We start from the raw sequence: 17,961 nt of genomic DNA on the forward strand, positions 1-17,961 counted from the left end.
AGGCCAGGCGGCGTGTACCATAGCAGTGTACCAGTTTCAAGGCAATATACTAAATGATAAATTGTTAAAATCCACCACACATGTCGTTTTGCGTTATATGCTAGGGCTACTCTGCGGGAAGGCCCTGTTTCCGTCGCCAGGCAGCGGCAGAGCGCGTCTTGGGGAAGAAGCGAGCAATGTCGGCCTCGGAGAAGGCGGTGGTGTGGCGACGAAGCATGTCAGCCCGCTCGTCGAGCGAGAGACGGCACTGCTCGGGGCCGAGAGGGGCGAGGCAAAGGGCGAGGTGCTTGTAGTCCTGCCAGAGGATGAGGCGCAAGGTGATCTCGAGGTAGTCGATGCCGAAGAAGACGAGGGCGCGCTCGGCCGCATAGACACGCTTCTGACGAACAAAGGCACGAGGATGATCGCGCCAGTGGCGACGGGGGTTGAGGTGATGAGAGGTGTGGTAGCCGTCGTTAAAGCAGACCCGGTTGCTGGCGACGTCAACAAGGGTGATGCTGGAGCGGAAGTCGGAGTCGGGGGAATCGGGGTCGACAAAGGCATGCTGGCCCCAATTGCCGAGCATGAGGCCCATGCGCATGATGGCAAAGGGCAGGAGGAAGACGCAAAAAGCAGCACCAGGTGCAGTGACGAGAACGGCGCGAGAGCCGAGAAGGTAGGAGCCGACGAGAAGAACGTAGCTGGAGAGCTCCCAGAAGCCGGCGCGCACGGCATTGTGGTAGCGGTGGGTGCGATAGAAGTAGAGCGGGAGGTCGAACCAGGCGAGAACGAGGAAGCGGCCAAGATAGCAGGAAAAGTCGAGGAGGCTGTCGCGGCGAAAGCGGAGGGTCGACGAGAGATCGTCGGGGCCGTTGCCCTCGACATGGTGGTGCTTGACGTGGTGGTAAAAGTACGAGTTCCAGGTGTGGCCCATGAGCGGATCGAGCAGGTAGGGAAAGAGCCGGTCGACAGCCCGAGTCCAGACGCGATCCCGACGCAGGACGCCGCCCTGGTGGATGTGCTGGTGCATCATGATGGTGTAGGAGCCGATGCAGGTGGCGAGCACGAGTGCCGTGTGCAGCAGCCCGTGCAACCACGAGAAGTGCCAGAAGAGCAGCGTGGCCGCACTGGGCACCACGAGCCCGAGGTAGCAGAGCAGGTGCGTAGCAAAAACGACGTCTGTCCGGTGGCGGACGATGTGATCCTGTGCCAGCCGGACGAACCGCTCGAGCAGAGCCACCTGGGCCCAAGCTCGCAGCCGTGCCCGCACATGCATCTCCGCAGTGCCAGCAGCGTCCTTGCGCGCCGTCGCCGCTGCCTGCAGCACATCACGCCAGTCGGCTGATGTGAACACGGTTGGCTCGAACCGGCTGTCGGTCTCGTCGTTGAGCCCGTCCAGCGTCGAGAGCACGTCGGCGTCGGCGGCCGCGTCCGTGCCCGTCTGTTTGATCGTGCCGTTGCCATTGATCTGGCAGCTGGCCGTGTTGTCGTCCTCGTAGTCTCGACCTGCCCGCACATCTCGGATCATGCCCTCCAGCACGAGCCGATCGGCCGGCGTCAGGTTTGCGTCCAGCGTGATCAGCTCGGCCATGGCCTGCCGATGGGCCAGGGTCGCATCCGCAATCGTCTCGTCAGCCATCGCTCGTTATCTTTGTCAGGGGGAGGCCTGCTGGTTCGTAGACGTCGGAGAGGACAGAGTCGAGAGAGAGACGGACAAGGACCAGAAAGATCGTAAGATACGCCTCGGCCAAAGGCGGGCGTTGGAAGCAGACTGGAGCTAGACCATTTCAAAAAGACGGTGAAAGAAAATAGAACCACTGGCAATTAAAAAGGGGAGACAACACGGAAACAATGCAATGCACAGCGCTAGCAAATTGTGGACGTGGTAGGCGAGGTGTAATCGGTCGTGGTGGTAATTACTCAAAAAGGTGGATATCGTTATTTTCCAACGATGCGGATTACTGTGGTATGTTGCTGCTGAGTCAGCATGTCGAGCGAACAAGCTTCCGCCAAGCGATTTTTTTATTCGTTCGAGAAAACACATTATAGCCCCCTCTGCTCCTTAATCCATCACGTACGGCCATAGATACTGGAAAGCACGGGATCCCGTCCGCTCTCCCCTAGTTAAACCAGTAATCGGCGGATTAGTAGTTGGGTCGGTGACGACCAGCGAATACCCGCTGCTGTACGTTTTTCTTTTCCTTTAAGATGGAGAATTATTTTTACTAGGAAGCTTAGCTAATCGTGATGTTATAACAGTGAGCTATGAGACAATCAAGTCTAGTACTTACTACCTTTGGTAGCTGCTATTACTCAGAGCATACGCACCAGCCTCTCAGACCTACCGCAACCGGGATTTCAATTCTGATTCTGAACAATGATTGCAACCCCTATCAAAAGTCTAGAGGCTCTGCTCAAACTTCCAAAAAGAAAAAACCGACAAGCGAAGTTGGGGCTTGACAACAGCGCTGAAAACACACGCCTTTTGCCAATTAGAAGATGGCAGTCAGTTCTGTAGACCTGCTTATGGGCTTTTCCAAGCCATCTGAGGATGAAGAGACTTATTACTTTGATGGCCTTGCGGGCTCACCACGTCTCATCGCCAAGACCTCCACCACTCCCTGGGAGACCCATACAGACATAAACAGTAGGTCGAAAAGGATCTCGACGGTGGGTGACCACCACCTCGTCCACAAATGGTGCCCAGAGCTGCGCACAGGCATCGTCAGAGCCCTGAGCAATCCCGGGGTGGGTTGGGATTGCTTCTACCCTATCCGTATTGGTTATGATGAGAACTCCGCCAATGCAGTTGTGTTGCTTGTCTGCCTACGGGCACCCAGGCAAGGCCCTCATCCATGGGAACCAGCAATGTTGGCGGCGCTGCGGATATGATGATCCATGCAGAAGCTTTGGCAGACCCGGACAGTCAAGATGGTTCTGTCACTCTGAATCTCGATGCCAACGGTTTTCTCCAACTTCACGGCCGCGATATTCCACCCCAGCCGCCCTTTGCATGCGACGATCGCACATCGCATCTGGTGGCCAAACGCGGCCAAACTACGGGCCTCCGATTTGGCATCACTAACGAGATCGAGGCAGTCCGGCGCACTCCATTCGGCAAAGGACAATCTCTTGTCTCGTATCATCTGTTGGTGTTGGATTTTGTGGGTGGTCACTTTTCTCAGCCGGGTGATTCGGGCTCAAGCGTCTTTGACTGGACTGGCCGTGTAATGGGCATATTGGATGGGGGTGAGAGGGTTAAGAACGTGGTGCGCTACATGAAGAAATACCACTTGGAGACCGGGGCTGGTCTGCCCGACGTGTCTGATGTGCCGAGTCAAGAGTCGCTCCCGGAGGGTTTCGCACAGCTGACAGCGAGTGCGATCTTGGGCCTCGATGAGCCAATCGAACCACTAGGGGATGCAATGCCTGGAGAGGACCCGTCGCCAGATGTGACATTTGTCACTCCTATCCAGTGGATTTTGGAGGACATACGGGAGTTTGCGGGCTGTGAGCCTGAAATTCTGTGAAGCAGATGAAGTAATACTTTTGTTATAAAGTATCAGGGATTACCTTTGCAACACAAGAAAGATGTCAGTAATATGCATTCGTCGCTTGTGAAATCTAATGCCCCTAACAGCCGTCCAAACCTTGGCCGCAGAGAAAGACGTTGCCAGCACCTCTGGTATATTGAGGTTAGCATTGCTAGTATAGAGGTGCCTGCTGTTTAACTACTGCGCTCCGACGTAGCTGCGAGGATATGCCGTTTGCTGCAGCGTAGCTGCTGTTTCGTTGTTTTGGAGAAGGCCTGCGCCACCCGGGAGGCTGCGCAGGGTGCAGAAGAAGAGCCTGACAGTAACTGGATTCTTGAACTCGTGCTCTGGTTGCACGAAGCTATGTTGCAGTATGCGATTTCACGTGAGGGGTTGAGAGCGCAATTACCCCGCCAGGAGCAAGCCCTCCCTCACATTATGTAAGGGCTTTCTTTGTACGACGTAAGGCTCTTTATGCAAATTGTGCACTGCTGCTTTGTTTGGGGTCCAAAATTCTCGTTCCTACCTTTCAGTTAACGTTTTGTCCCATCAACGATCTTCAACTAGCGCAACTTTACACAACGAACAGAAATATCGGGACCATGGTGGAATGACCCGCTTCGGCACATGTTGCCACTATCAAATCATCCATCTGTCTCGCCATCACTGTCACCGGCACCGGCTGAAGATGAGCTCTTGGCTACAGAAGCAAGCGTGAGAGTGGACCGGCTCTACGACGTCAACTACAATTCCGCGAAAATCTTGGAGACTTTTGTAAAGCACCTCGGTGAAAGGGGGAGAAGAGCCTTGGAAGCAGACATTAGATTCTGCCAAGACGATGCCCAACTAGTAAGACTTGCACGTCACCTCGTCGATGCAATCCTGAAGCCGTGTGAGTAATCTTCTCCTCTTTTGGTTTTTGCACTTCACCTATTTGTAGTCTATCTGCCATTGTGGTGTCCTAACAAACCACCCTCCCAACGCATTACAGTCTTGGTTGCTGGCGGACAAGCTCCGGCACCTTTGCCAACACCCCCAAGTCCCGAGGCAACTGCCGCAGTCGATCTGGCCATGGCAACTATTGAAACAGCCACCAGGGCAGAGCAGACCCGTCTGCGCAGGGACTGTCTGCGCAGAGACGGCTACCGCTGCGTTTATAGTGGCTCTTGGGAGATGGATGTTCACGACGACCAGATCGTCCTGCCTCCTCGCGGTGCTATGAGGACCTCTACCGAATGCGCTCACATCATCCCTTTCGCTTTGGGCTCCTTCAACGAGAATGACGCTACCGAGACGCGTGACAAGGCCATCATATGGTTCGCGTTGCACCGGTACTTCCCGGCGCTCCGTGAGAAGATTACAGCTAGAAACATAAATCAACGCGCGAACGCCGTCACCCTCGACTCGAGTGTGCATAAGATCTTTGGCAAGTGCAAGCTTGCTTTTTCCCCTTCAGACGAGGTAAGTTATAAATGTTTTTTGTATCTTTTTTGTTTCTTACTCATCACGATTATTTCCAAACTAATTAATGTATAGGAAAACTGCTACAACACAGCACTATTTTTTGATGATGTGCTGTCCGTCAGTTCAAAGAGCGGTTCTCCACTGTTCCGGCTCATTAGAATTGACGACACTATACCAATGCCTGATAAAGATTACCTTCACACCCATTTTGTGATCTCTACTATACTTCAAATGAGTGGGATAGGACGTCAGATTGAAATGGCTATCGGAAAGGCGGAGGCCGACCTCGATGGCCGTGGATTGCACCCAAGTGGTTGCACTAACGTTGGTCCCATCCTCTCGCGAATTCTACTGATGAACATTTGAGCAGACTTTGCTTAATGCAAGAATCAGACTTGCATTGCAAGAGACTGCTTTTTGTAAGCAAGCCGGTCGAAGCGAGAGAGGAAGCATAAGGTGGGAGAAAAAAGCAGGAACAAGACACAGCGTACTGGCCTAGGGATCTTTGCACCTGCCTACCACGATGGAAGGTATAGATCCCTACTTTACACCTTGGTGCAGGGGGTATAGCAAACTATAAGTTATACGACCGGCAGCGACTTCTCTACACAAAAGTCAAGTTGCTACACTATGCAGACCCAACACACCAAGCTACACAGTTCGAACCCATGCCAGATCAAAAGTTTACCAGAATAGAGACACCACAGAAGCCGCAGCAGTGGTCCACGCTTTCAAATTGGGCAAATCTATCAGGGAAACTTGGCACCTCTTCCGGAACTTTTCCGCTTCGCTGCAACCTGTGTGTTAGTAGGCAGGGTTATTTACGACCAGTTTCGATGTCAAACACTGCCTCATCCGCAACGGTTACAGCCAACGCTCCGCCAAGAATGAAGTTGTCTTGCTTGTCTGCCTGCGGCCAATTGAAATCGGCAATGCCGGCGGCGCTGCGATGCTAAACGCGCCTGCACGCATACCATGTCTACAACGCCAAGGAGGAAATAAGGCAGAGCAAATTGGTGCCTATAGCGTCTTCTGCCGCAGCACTAGCTTCCAGCATCGACTGAACATTTTCACAAGTGCTTCCTATCGCTAATCCCCGGGATCGGGACATGGCGGATATTGATAGAAAGATTATAACATTGCCGAGACACGTAACAAGGCCATTATATAGTTCGCGTTGCACCGGTACTTTCTGGCGCTCTGCGAGAAGATTACTGCTAGAAGCACTAATCAACGCGCGAACGCTGTTACCCTCGACTAAAGTGTGCATATTGCCTTGAGGTATTCAATTTTTTAAAATTGATTATACCTTTCCTTTTTACTTGTTACGATTACCTTTTAAAATCAATAAAAAGGAAAACTGCTACAACATAGTACTATTTGTTTCAGACGATATAGATCTTTGCAGTACAGATAGGGTTTATGTTTTACAAAGATGCCACAGGGACCAAAAAAAAAAAGAGACTGGGAAAGGGCGGAGCAGGTAAGGCTTTTCGTGGTAGGTTGCGATATCACGCCTTTTGGGTTGCTACTGTTCGTGTCCTTATCCCGCAAGGAATCATAATGCACGTAAATTTAGGGAACCTAGCCTTATTTTAACAGTGTCCGTCGTGTGTCTACATCGCTTCTATTAGCCTAGATTCTGCGTGCTGCGTGCTGTAAGCTCCCTTTTCTGCAAAGACAAAGAACCGACAACGCAAATTGTCCGGCGGCTCTGGCGGCTCTGGCTAGCAAAGTGCGCCGCATCGTGCGGCATAAGAAGGCCGGGCGCGATGTTACTAAACCGAGGAGGACATATGCGGGCTAAGAAGCTCCGTATGAAGCAGTTGGATGGCACGGCGGCGAAATCTGATTTGGCATCGTGAAGCAGAAGACTGGCGCTTTCCAGCAGCAATGAGCCTCTGCCATGTGGCTCTCAATGGCAGAGACTAGCCTGGTAAATGCAGAAACAGTGCCGTCGACTTGTGTTCCGCTGTACGGGTGCCATATCCAGGGCCTAAATGAGTCTGGTCGAATGTCCAGCGAGGCCGATATTGATCGTGTACAGCACGACAAAGCGGTCAGCTTCGCCATTGCTGTCCTCGTCTTGGAACATCTCCGAGGAAGGTCCGTAAATCTTCAGGAATCTCGGCTGCCTCGAGGAGGGCGACGAGAATGTAGCCGGATATGGATCTCATCGGCGTCGGATTAGCGCTTAGCACTATTAGCTAACATTCTTCAAGAGCCCTTGTAAAGTATATTCTGTCGAGCTTCGTCCAATAATAGTGTTCCACACAAGCTACGATCAGTTCCTCTTGCGTTCTATTGACTGCTCTAAAAGACAATCCGAGAACTGAAGGGACTGATCCAAGTCCTCTTCCCTGCAATATTACTACTTAGACCTGACTTAGCGTCATTCAACGCTACTTCGCTGAAACTTTGACTGTTCGGCCGCTGAGTACATCGGAAATACAACGAAACAGTTGTCACTTTTACTTAGCCTTAGATAACCTCTAGGCAAGGACACAGCTATAGAATTGGCCGTACATCAGACCCTTATCTCGGCAAATCATCTTCCGTGACATTCGCTGCATACATGAGTTCTCCAAGCCAAGTCCCTCGTCTGTCAAACCACTCATCCCTGTCAGGTGACGTAGCCATCCTTTGATACTCATATCGGAGCCACGACAAATATCCTCCCATTGAATACGCGATAGACTCGTCCGGAGGGTCATCATAATAAAGCTCAAACTCATCGTCATCCTTTGTTGGCGGGTTCTTCTGTTAGAAAAACCCAAATTTGAGATGGGTGCAAACATATGAAACTTATGTACTTACGTCTTTCACGAAGGTATCTTCCCGTTTTGCCGGTTTGGGATATAGGCCTATCACGATTTGCACAAACCTTGTTTTAAGAACAGCAAGGGTGTCCGTGGCGAGTTGCTGCATATCTCCTTCGATAAGTTGAACAAACTCGCTTTCTTCGTCGAGTAATTCTCCGGCATCCTCATCTGAGATTGATGGTTCTTTCACCCAATCTGGTATTCCCCGGCCCCTGTGACAACAGATATGTGAAATGCTAACGTCTTCCTCATCACATTTTGCCCTTCGGAGAAAGGACAGGAGCATGGTCTTAGCAGCCTGCATCCCACTATACTCTTCCACCAACGTCAGCCATTCAAAAGCCCAAATAGGGTCCATCGTAACATAGTTTTCACTGTTGCTAAGCCTGAATGCCGACGCAATATGACAACCTCCCGGCGAACAAGGGCATTTGCAATCATCCGCAGCGAAGAGGTCGACTCCACTTCGGATGCAGGTCCGAACCAATTCGAATTTATCGCTGGAGTCTTGGGAACTGAAGAGTTTTAGGCTTGAGAATAGATCTATCATTAGACTCTGGCGGCATTTTCTGCAGTTTTTGACATCTGCACCGTTATCAAGACAAAACTTGACCACATCGGCATCACAGGTTCTGCTCAAGTACCGTATAGCACAGTCACCTTCGCTGTTCTCCTGGTTGAAAGAGTAGAATCCGCATTGAATGAGGGTACGGGCCTCGTCAACAGACTTGACATAATGCATCAAGGTGTTGTTCTTGACACGCCTGTAGGAATCTTCTAAAAGAAAGTTGACATCGTCGACGAGTTTTGCAATTTCTGGGGAGAAAACAGCCTTTGGCATATTAAGAAGATGGGTCGACTTTGTAATGGCAGTGCGAATCAAACGATGGAATACGTCTACCCCGTATTTGTATTTGATAGCATCGAGCGTTTTAAGAGCCAGCTCGGTGTGTTCAAAGTAAAATGCCAATTGCAGAAAGTTGCCACAGAGTTTCCCATAGTATGATGCATGGATGTTTGCGCCTCTCGAAATCAGAAGCGTTGCCACATCACTTTGGCCTAACGATGCGGCATACATCAAGGGAGTCATTCCCCATTTGTCAGATACGTCCATGTCATGTCCCTCTTCTAGGATGAGCTGACACAGTGATAGGCTTCGGACTGCAAGATGCAGCGGCGTCTGACCGAGGAAATTGGTGTTCTCTTCAAGTGGGCGGGATCGGTTCAACCAAAACTTTACAGAATCGACTGATCCTCTTAGAATGGCGCTATGCAACGGTGTTGATCCAGAAAAGTCTAGCACATTTTAGTACTCGCCTATCTCGATGTAGTTCCTATACTTACATTGATTCTTGTCCACTAACTTGGCGAGAAAACCGAGAAAAAAAGGGTCGGGGTGTTTATTTAACCAGCTGTACCAACCTGGCCACGTCTCGAAACGGGGCGAGTCGATGGCTATCAGGTCATATCCGCAGTCCAGGATGACGTCAAGAAGCTCTTGCCAAAGGGTACTGTTGAAGATATTACGTACACACCCAGGAAGAAGTCTGCCCTCGCCTATTAATACATTATTGTAAGGAGCCAACAAGTGGAACTTACTCTTCAGTTTCTTCCTCCAAAGTAAAACCAAATTCATAAGTGAAAAGCTCAAGCAGGCTAACCTGCCAAGCGTCAAATAATCCCCATCCAGAATGCAGGATTTTCTGGAACAGTCAGGAATAAGAAACCATGCAATATTTGCGCATCGCTTACATGAATATAGCTTTTGCCTGAAGGGTCTCGGTGATATTTGAAAGTCGGGTCTGACCGGTTGAGTGATTTAAGCCTATCGATGACTTCCCATACTGAAACCCCATGATAGTGAAGACGATCGATCATCTTGAATGCAGGAGACGTATAAGGCACAACCCTTTCCGTTCTGAGGGAAGGTCGAATTGAGAACCCGCTGCGACTAGAGACAATCTCTAATCCGGCGATCATTGCCATCGGAATACCATATTTGGAGAGGGCCAGTCTCCATCCAAGGCGGATACGAGTGAAGTCGCATCGGCGGCGAAGGTACTCGCTAAGAAGAATCGAAAGAGGTGTATACTCGAGAGTCCAGAACCGACCAGAGATCTTCCTAGTTTGGTGGTAGGAACAAATACAATGCCGCCAAGTGCAAGTTCGGTGACTTTCTCTCCTGGTAGGGGGTACTGCGGGACTCTCTAGCCGAGGTTGATCGTTGGTGCTTGCAGACTCTGCTTCCGTGCTGATAATACAAGGAGAGGGGCAGCTTTCTTCTGCGATGGTCTCACAGCCATCAGTAGCTTGGGGATCGAGGGGTATCGGACGTTCAACATTGGCTCGAACTTCCTTGATGTGAAACCTGATGATAGTCAGACAAGTCTTTATGGACTCCAGCTTGGTTAGACCTTACAGTTGCAACAGAGAGATGACTTCATAGATCCGATCCTTGACTTCTTTAATCTGCTGCCTGACCTCACTCCAGCGAACCGGCTTGAACCGTTTCCAGCTCCGCTGACTGGGGGAGGCTCCCTGCGGAAGCTTGATCAGGAGCTTGTCAAGGAGCAGTTTGGTGTGGCAGTATTGTTTATATGCGGAAGAAACGATGACATTGACCGGGGGTTGGCCATCGAACATGCTTAGCTGTTGCAGCTCCACGTGGAGGATACGGAGAAGATCCGTTATAAAATCTAGATCCTGCTTAATCTCGTGAGGCTGGGGACCGAACATCTCGTGCAGCGTTTCAATGCTACCGGCAACTTGCAGAGCAAAAGCGGCGATGCCGATGCCGGCAGAGACCACGCCTAGGACTTCGGCCATGGTCCAGCTCCGTCGTTTAGAAGCGCACGCAAAGAATAGGGTCAGAAAAGAGACGAGGGAAAGAAAACACCAGAGCGAGCCTGCTTAAGGACTTTGCGGCCCAAAGGCAATTCTGCCATGCAGTCTGCCTAGCACTCTTAGGCACCAATAACTGACCGTTCTGCACCCGCTCGTGCATATTGTGGCGGTTCAAGCAAGTACCAGTGCATTGTATGTGGAGACTTGCGCAGGGTGATGGAGATATCTCTTACGTCGTAAATCTTGCATTGTGGCGCAAGCTGCCTAGACCCACGGATATAATGGACGCAGCTCACAAAAAAAAAAAAGGCAGAACAAACGCACGCGCACTTAAACCAACCATCAGGCAGACATTTGGCAGTCAATTTATAGGGTTTCTAGTGCACATACTTATCGCTCTATCCCCAAACTTCCCTGTATCGAATCTAGGCCATGATAAAGTACAGATATTTACATGGGAAAGGTCCACCCGATGCTTCCCTACTCGGCGGCTACCCATTCGTCAGCATAAATAGTTACTTTACACAATGATCTATTATGAGGTGGACAACCCTGCAGTCGGTTTCACGTCCATAAAACAGCGCAAGCGATAGGTAGCAGGCACGCCTCTGGTATCAAGTCCTCAGCATCCATTCCGCTTTGATGAGCCTTATATAATTATCGGTACGCCAAGCCCATTCGTACGGAGAAGCGATGGCCAATATATCCAGGAGCACACTGCCTTGCCAGTTGCGTGTCCAGGGAGACAACGTGTTGGTAAAGCCGGCGAGATGGAGAAAATCCACCACTTCCTGGACTGCGGCTGGGCTATTGGGGGCCTCCTCCACGTACTCGTATACGATGGCCATGTAATCTGTATCGGGGCCTTCGGCCCAGTTCGGCCATCTTGTGCTTCTGCACTTGATCTCAGCGTCCGGTGGGCGAAGTTGCTGAGGTAATCCAGCAAGGATCTCGCCAGAGATAGACAACCAGCCGTAGCATTTGCGTAGGCGTGGAACGGACAGAAAAGGGCGTAGTTTAATGTCCAGTTCTGCTGCCCTCTTGATGCGGGCCTCGGAGTCTTGGCGTTCTTCAACCGAGAAGGATTCAATGTTCTGAATGGCTTCGACCCAGGCTCTGGCTCTGTGGTTCAGCAAAACGGGCATGCCCACCGCCTTTCCATCCTCGACCGCAGTTTGCATCATCTGGAGAAGCGCGGCGTTGCGGCATTCAAGCTTCGAGGCAAAGCTAGCTCTAGATCTTTGCTCCCTGTCCCAGAACTGTACTTGGTTAGAGACTTGCTTGAAAGAAAGACAGGAAAGGAAAGGACCCGGTGGTGCAATCGGGCGTACGAGTGCCTACAAGCTTGATCACATATGGCCCCTCATTCCCAAACATTACTTTCCAGCAATAGCCGTCAAGACCACCTCCAAGAGGCTTGATCCAGGTGGTACTGCCGATGTCGAATGGGCACTTCCGCAGTCGCGGTCTGCGCAGATCGTTCAGTGTACAGCTAGGGGGCCCAATCATGAAGGCATCGGAACAGAAAGGCCAGCGCTCAGCGTCCTTCTTACGCCTGCATTCTCTTTTGCTTTCAGTAGGGGGGAACATTTCGAATGGACGCTCGCATAGTGATGTTCAAGTTATGTGTATTGGAGAATGAGAAACAAGAGACATAAAGGATGATAGTTGTCGTGTAAGAGGAGCTATTCTTCGGTGTTGTTCACGTGACACACTTTGTCATGACTCAAACTTAGATGAGTAGTGATGACCAAATGACTTTTGTTTCAAGACCCGAGAACCTTCAGTGCTGAATAATGACAAAGAGTTCATTCATGTAATCTGGTAGAGCTCTTTTATTAACGTTCTCATACACCGGTTCACTGATCTTTTGACGTATCCTTGTCGCAAATTACTTAAGCCAGCTGTAGTGGTAATTAAGGTGAACACCGTCAAATGGACCAGGACTGTTCGGAAAACAGATACAAGAAGGACAGGAGAAAGAAAGAGAACCCAAATATCCAAGCCTCCAACTCTAGTTTCGTATCTATCGCCTGGTGTTATGCAGTCGTATCTCAATGCGTTAGTCACGGCGTAGTCAAAATCTAGGCCACGTTGATTAAATGTCAATTCACTCTGGATCCTCGCAGCTAGCCAGCGTGGTAGAACCAAGAGTGCAGATCCAGGACAGGCAAAATCGAACTGAAACTAAAGCATGCAGGCAAATCTATTCGTCCAGTTCGTAATCTAAGTCTATGGTAAGTATGAGGCAACAACAGCCACAAATCCCACTCCTCCTAACCCAATAAGCCCAAGTCTATTTAATTTATGTGCAGCCAGCTTCCATCGAAAGAATAGCGGAAATAAAAGAAATAAAAAAATCGAAACCCTAAATCCTAGCTGTCCGTGTCTATATCCCAGTTCATCTATGATCGTGTCGTATTGCGTAAAACGTGTCCCAGATCCAACGTTCTATAAATTTTCAGGTCCCATACACGGACCTGAACGTGTCGTTGTTCCAATTGCGAAGAGAAGTGTTACTTTCCCAGCTCTCAGACGCGGGTATCTGAAGCTGGCGCCGAGGCAGCAGCAGCAGCAGCAGCGTCCCGCAGGACCTCCTTATCGGAGTCAGACCAGCCCTCGCGACGGTCACGAGGCATGCGGACATAGGCGAGATCCACAACGAGCGCAATGGCGGCCAGGCCGACACCAAAGTAGAGAGCGGCACGGTAGCTGGCGAGATCGCCCGAGTGCTTAGCCACCTGAGACTGGATAGTGCCAGCAGGGCCGAGGCCAAGGCTGTTGCCGTAGAGGTTGAGAGTGCCGATGAGGCTACCAGCGAGTCCCTGTTGGTGGCGGCTGACGCTGTTGCTCGCAATTATTTGGGCGGCAACGTAGACAAAGTCGGGGCAGACGCCACTCAAAAGAGTGCCAACAAAGGTCTGGGCCCAGTACGACTGGCGGACAGGCATGGTGGCCAGCAGCAGGTTCGACGCCATGACGGCAACGATTCCGATGGCCATGATGTACTGGGCAGCCAGGCGAGGGATGAGAAAGGCGGCAATGCCGACGGCAGCGAGGGCTGAAAGACAAAACGGCAGCCAGTGGACGACAAAGTCGAGGACAGAGAGGCCGCGGATAAGCTGCTGCCAAGCGATAAGGTACCACAGCGAGATGCCGAAAGACATGTATGTCAGCAGGTTGACACAGATGAGGGCCGAGAAGGTGGGCGCGCGGAAGATGGAGAGAGGCATGATGGGATCGGAGGCAAAGCGGTGTTCCCACAGGATGAAGCCGGCGAAGAGGGCGACGGAGAGGATTAGCAGGACGATCTCGCTGGCCTGCTGCCATCCGACAGACGGGGCTTGTCTGGGACGGTTAGAACACGAGCAGAGCGAGGAAAAAAAAAAAAAAAAAAAAAAAGAAAGAAAGATAAGATAAACATACGTCCAGACAATATTGAAAACAGCAAGGCCGCCGAGGCCGAGAACAGCACCGATATAGTCGATCTTCCCGCCCTCATCAAAGATCTCCTCGTTTTTGGGAAGCAGCAGGACGAGGGCGGAGAAGACAGCAAAGGTCACGATGGCCATGAAGTAGAACAGCCAGGGCCAAGTGCTGTAGCGGATGAACAGGCCAGCAACCAGGCCGCCGATCCAACCGCCCACCGGAGCAGCAGCACCGAAAAAGCCCATGGAGATGTTGCGGTTGCGGCCAGGCGGCACAGTGACGGCGATGAGGGCAACGGCGTTGGGCATCAGCAGGCCACCGCCAAGACCGGTGAAGGCGCGCACAATGACAAAGGCAATGTAGTGGGTACAGAAGCCGTTGGCGAGGGACATGATGGTCATGAGGGCGAGACCGGCGAGCAAGAGACGCTGGTGGCCGTAGATGGTGCCAAGACGGCCGCCGATAAGGACGACGCTGCTTTGGGTGAGGCTGAAGGGGGCGTCAGTACGAAGCTCTCCAGCTATAGCCGGTCAAAAGACTCACGAGTAAGCAGAGACCATCCAGATGGAGCCGGCCGGACTGGCATCGCCCACTAGCTTATCGGCAAACCAGTAGCCGGCACCCAGTGTGAGGAAGTTGGACATGTACTGGAATCGGTCAGTCTGACATCTGCTTGGCGAGAAGCGTAAAGCTGCGCACCTGAACAAAGCTGCTCATGATGATGCAGCCGGTGATGGCGAGCTGGCGTTGAACGCTCAAAGCAGGCATGGAAGTGGCTGTTGGGCCAGTCTCTGCAGCCGGCTCGGGCCCTTCTTCTGCCGGCAGGAAGAGCGTCGAGGCCGGGCTAGCCACCGACGACGGCACATCCTTCTCGGGGTCAAAGGGCGTTGTGCGGATGCGCACAATGGCTTCTGCCATGGCTGTCTTGGACAACGTCTTGGCCAAGTCACTGCGCCCATCCTTGCCGTCCTCGGGAGGGATGTCCTGGCTGGCCTGTGTTTCCGGCACGACCGTCACTGTCGTCTTTCGCTGGAGAGGCTCCATGGCAGCAGACATCGTGGCAACGAGTGGCCAAGCTGGTCGACTGGACAAGGTGATTTCTGGCCGGAAAATTGATGATGACTACGGAAATTGTTCTTTGCGGCCGCAACTCTGGGAGAATGTTGGGCTCGGGCTCCCTTTTCCTATTGATTTTATAAGACTACGACATACGCACCCGCTCAACTGTTGGCGGCCGTGCTGGATTGTACTAGTCCGTCTGGCTAACACGACAGAGAAAATTTTTGCTTTCGCCGCTCTGGCTGCAGATTTCTGACTCCGTTTTGTGGGCCGTGGCCGCTCGATCCCTCGTTCTTGTCCGTCTACGGCGAGGGCATGCAAGGAGCATGTGCTAGCTTAACCACGAGATGGAACATACCCACCGGGAAAAAAAGAAAAGGGATCCCAAATAGAAAATGCCGTCGTGGTCGAAAAGGGCGCGTTGATTGGTAACCGGTCGTTGGGCTGATTCGCCAGCAGAGATCTGCCATTTGCGTGATGGCTGCTCGGACCCACTTTAAATACCGTCTCAGGCACAACGCTGCGCTTGTCTCCTGCCGCTTTGCAGCGGAGTTGCCCCTTTTGGATACATCGACAAAGACGGCAGAAAACTCACGATGCAGAAGGGAACAGCAGCACACCGCCGCGTGCATGCCCGAGATCGGTGGCCGCACATGGATCGACGAGCAAAAGATAACCAGACCGGGCGGGAATAAAGACGGTGTGGCTATCGTCGTCGCGTCGCAGGCAGCCACGCACGATATCCATCACCGATGCAGACCCGAGGCGATGCGACGCAAGCACGCAAAATTGACAAATCAGTCGATCGGGCGCACGCCCGGCCTGTCGTTTGGGCAGCCAGCTCCCCTCGGCCAGGCAGCTAACCACCGGCTGGGAAATCTGCCAATACGGCAGTCGTTTGGAACTGCATTCGCAAGGATGCAGAGTTGCGCTCGCCCTGTGACTCGGCGACAACTGTGCATGCAGGCTCACAGCGATACCGTCTGAACGACTGCAGCCAGCAACCAGCCTGCACACCCCTGGCCCCGTTTCCCAACAAGCGTCTCCACCGGTCCGCCCAGCCGGCAGAGCTTTCAACTGTTTGCGGGTCCTTCACGCTGCAGTGGGCCCTACGGCTTGTCTGGACCGGAGCCTATTAATCCTAGACAACATGCAGCGCTTATCAGGAGAATGGATCATGCAACCAGGCAGCCAATGGCGTGCTCGTGAAAGATAGCCGGACCGCAAGGGACGGTGGCAGCTTGGAGCTGTTGGATACTACGTAAAATCTTTATTGATAGTCTTCAGATACGACTTACATCGAATCGGACGTCTCAAAACTGGTTAGCCGAGACAGCTGAGGGTATGTTCCAGACAGCAGGTCTCGAATCGGCTTTTCAGGACGACCTACGTCGTATATTCCTAGTCTCTCATCGAATCCGTCGTGCCTTCAACGCAGGGGGTCTATACCAAAAATCAGATGCCTCGTCAAGTACTGCAAATACGAGGTCAAGCATAGTTGACTGCAGCCAAAAAACAAAAAGCCCAGGTTTACTACCGCTAGAATGGTTGAGACTACTAGAAATAGGCGAGAAAGATCCTGACCTGGCGTGCACGGCAACTTCGATCAGATGAGAGACATGCTCAAGGAAAGCGGGCAACATAGGTGTGGATACCACGCAGTCCAGCTGCACCACGTTTCACCTCGAGGTGAAGCTCACGCTCGAATGCTCCGGTTGAATCAGCTTCAAAAGAAATTATCCGAGACAGAGTTTACCACCGCATCTTCCAAGGTAACGAAACAGAGAATGATTACGTGCTCTTTCAGGTGTTTTACCCGGAGGATGGTGCCACAACCAAGACCCATTTCTTCAGCAATCCCTGGCGGCAGTTCCCCAACAAAACCTTTCTATTATAGTGGATTATGGACGCAAGGTGTACAGGCGACAAGTAGCAGATGGGATACGTCAGCAGCGCAATGACTGTAGAGTAATACTTCAACGGTGTTGCATGTATGTATCGCATGTTCTTATCTAGCTTTTCCTCGTCCAGGAGCTGCCTCAAACAGAGCCTTCCACTTTTCCTCCTGCCGAAAAAGAACGATGCCCTCGAGGGCTGTAGGCGTGCCATGATCCGGGTCAGCACCGCCCTCTAGAAGCGCCTGTACGATTGCAGTCAGCCTCGGGATCCGACCCAAGAGAAAAAAAAAACTTAAACTTACTGTGACAACCGCATCTTCACCCTTAAAAACAGCGCCTGCCAGTGGGCTCTGGCCTTTATCGTTAAGCCGGTTTGGGTCGGCACCATGCTGAAGTAACAAGCGCACCAGATCGACGTGTCCGTGGTATGCGGCAAGCATAAGCTGGGCGGTTAGTACGTTTCCTATCTTTGTGCCGAAACCACAATAACGGCCCGCGTACCAGTGTATCCCCCTTCTCATTTGTTAGATTGGCCGGCAGACCAGCCGGCAGAGATTGCGTAAAGAGCGCGAGGTCACCAGTCCGTGCGCCGTCATACATGCGTGCTGCTAGCGCCACGGCCTCGGGCGGAAGCGATGTTGCGGTCCCTGCGTCCATTTCAACCAGAGTGTATGATAAAATGAAAGAATTTGCACAGACGAAAGTACGGAGTTGACGAAGCTGGAATTGTCGGCATTTGAGACGATGACGTCATATTCTGTATTGTTTGGCGTATCTCCGGAGTCACATTATCTGGCGATACTGAAGCTGAGGGGAAAGATATGGGTAACCAAAAGTCTGATTCGTGCTTTTGCTGTTTGCAGTCATTCCGGATCCTTTCTTTTCTACTCCGTACGGAAGGGTTGCAGGAGTACCTCCAATTGCGTGGTAACC

General features: G+C 51.8%; 5 protein-coding genes across 5 annotated transcripts; 1 reads left to right on the forward strand and 4 right to left on the reverse strand.

Annotated features, from left to right (window-relative positions):
• Positions 1–106: 106 nt before the first annotated feature.
• Positions 107–1,618, reverse strand: CMQ_6125 (phosphoinositide 3-kinase regulatory subunit 4; the record flags this gene model as incomplete). The annotated part of the gene is made up of 1 exon (XM_014315190.1): positions 107–1,618. The coding sequence occupies one exon, from the start codon at positions 1,616–1,618 to the stop codon at positions 107–109; it is 1,512 nt and encodes a 503-aa protein (XP_014170665.1).
• An 860-nt stretch (positions 1,619–2,478) lies between these two features.
• Positions 2,479–5,134, forward strand: CMQ_6393 (uncharacterized protein; the record flags this gene model as incomplete). Its single annotated transcript, XM_014315458.1, has 4 exons — positions 2,479–2,727; positions 2,820–3,489; positions 4,504–4,973; positions 5,099–5,134. The coding sequence occupies 4 exons, from the start codon at positions 2,479–2,481 to the stop codon at positions 5,132–5,134; spliced, it is 1,425 nt and encodes a 474-aa protein (XP_014170933.1).
• A 6,122-nt stretch (positions 5,135–11,256) lies between these two features.
• On the reverse strand, positions 11,257–12,232 carry CMQ_6019 (uncharacterized protein; the record flags this gene model as incomplete). The annotated part of the gene is made up of 2 exons (XM_014315084.1): positions 11,257–11,901; positions 11,984–12,232. 2 exons carry the CDS (start codon positions 12,230–12,232, stop codon positions 11,257–11,259), a joined length of 894 nt encoding a protein of 297 aa, XP_014170559.1.
• Positions 12,233–13,173: 941 nt separating this feature from the next.
• Positions 13,174–15,127, reverse strand: CMQ_6416 (major facilitator superfamily transporter; the record flags this gene model as incomplete). Its single annotated transcript, XM_014315481.1, has 4 exons — positions 13,174–13,990; positions 14,069–14,560; positions 14,615–14,718; positions 14,771–15,127. 4 exons carry the CDS (start codon positions 15,125–15,127, stop codon positions 13,174–13,176), a joined length of 1,770 nt encoding a protein of 589 aa, XP_014170956.1.
• A 2,011-nt stretch (positions 15,128–17,138) lies between these two features.
• CMQ_6061 (ankyrin-like protein) lies at positions 17,139–17,685 on the reverse strand (the record flags this gene model as incomplete). The annotated part of the gene is made up of 3 exons (XM_014315126.1): positions 17,139–17,270; positions 17,331–17,471; positions 17,530–17,685. 3 exons carry the CDS (start codon positions 17,683–17,685, stop codon positions 17,139–17,141), a joined length of 429 nt encoding a protein of 142 aa, XP_014170601.1.
• Positions 17,686–17,961: the final 276 nt, after the last annotated feature.

This window comes from Grosmannia clavigera, assembly GCF_000143105.1.
Source record: "Grosmannia clavigera kw1407 unplaced genomic scaffold GCSC_167, whole genome shotgun sequence".
Classification (NCBI taxonomy): Eukaryota; Fungi; Ascomycota; class Sordariomycetes; order Ophiostomatales; family Ophiostomataceae; genus Leptographium; species Leptographium clavigerum.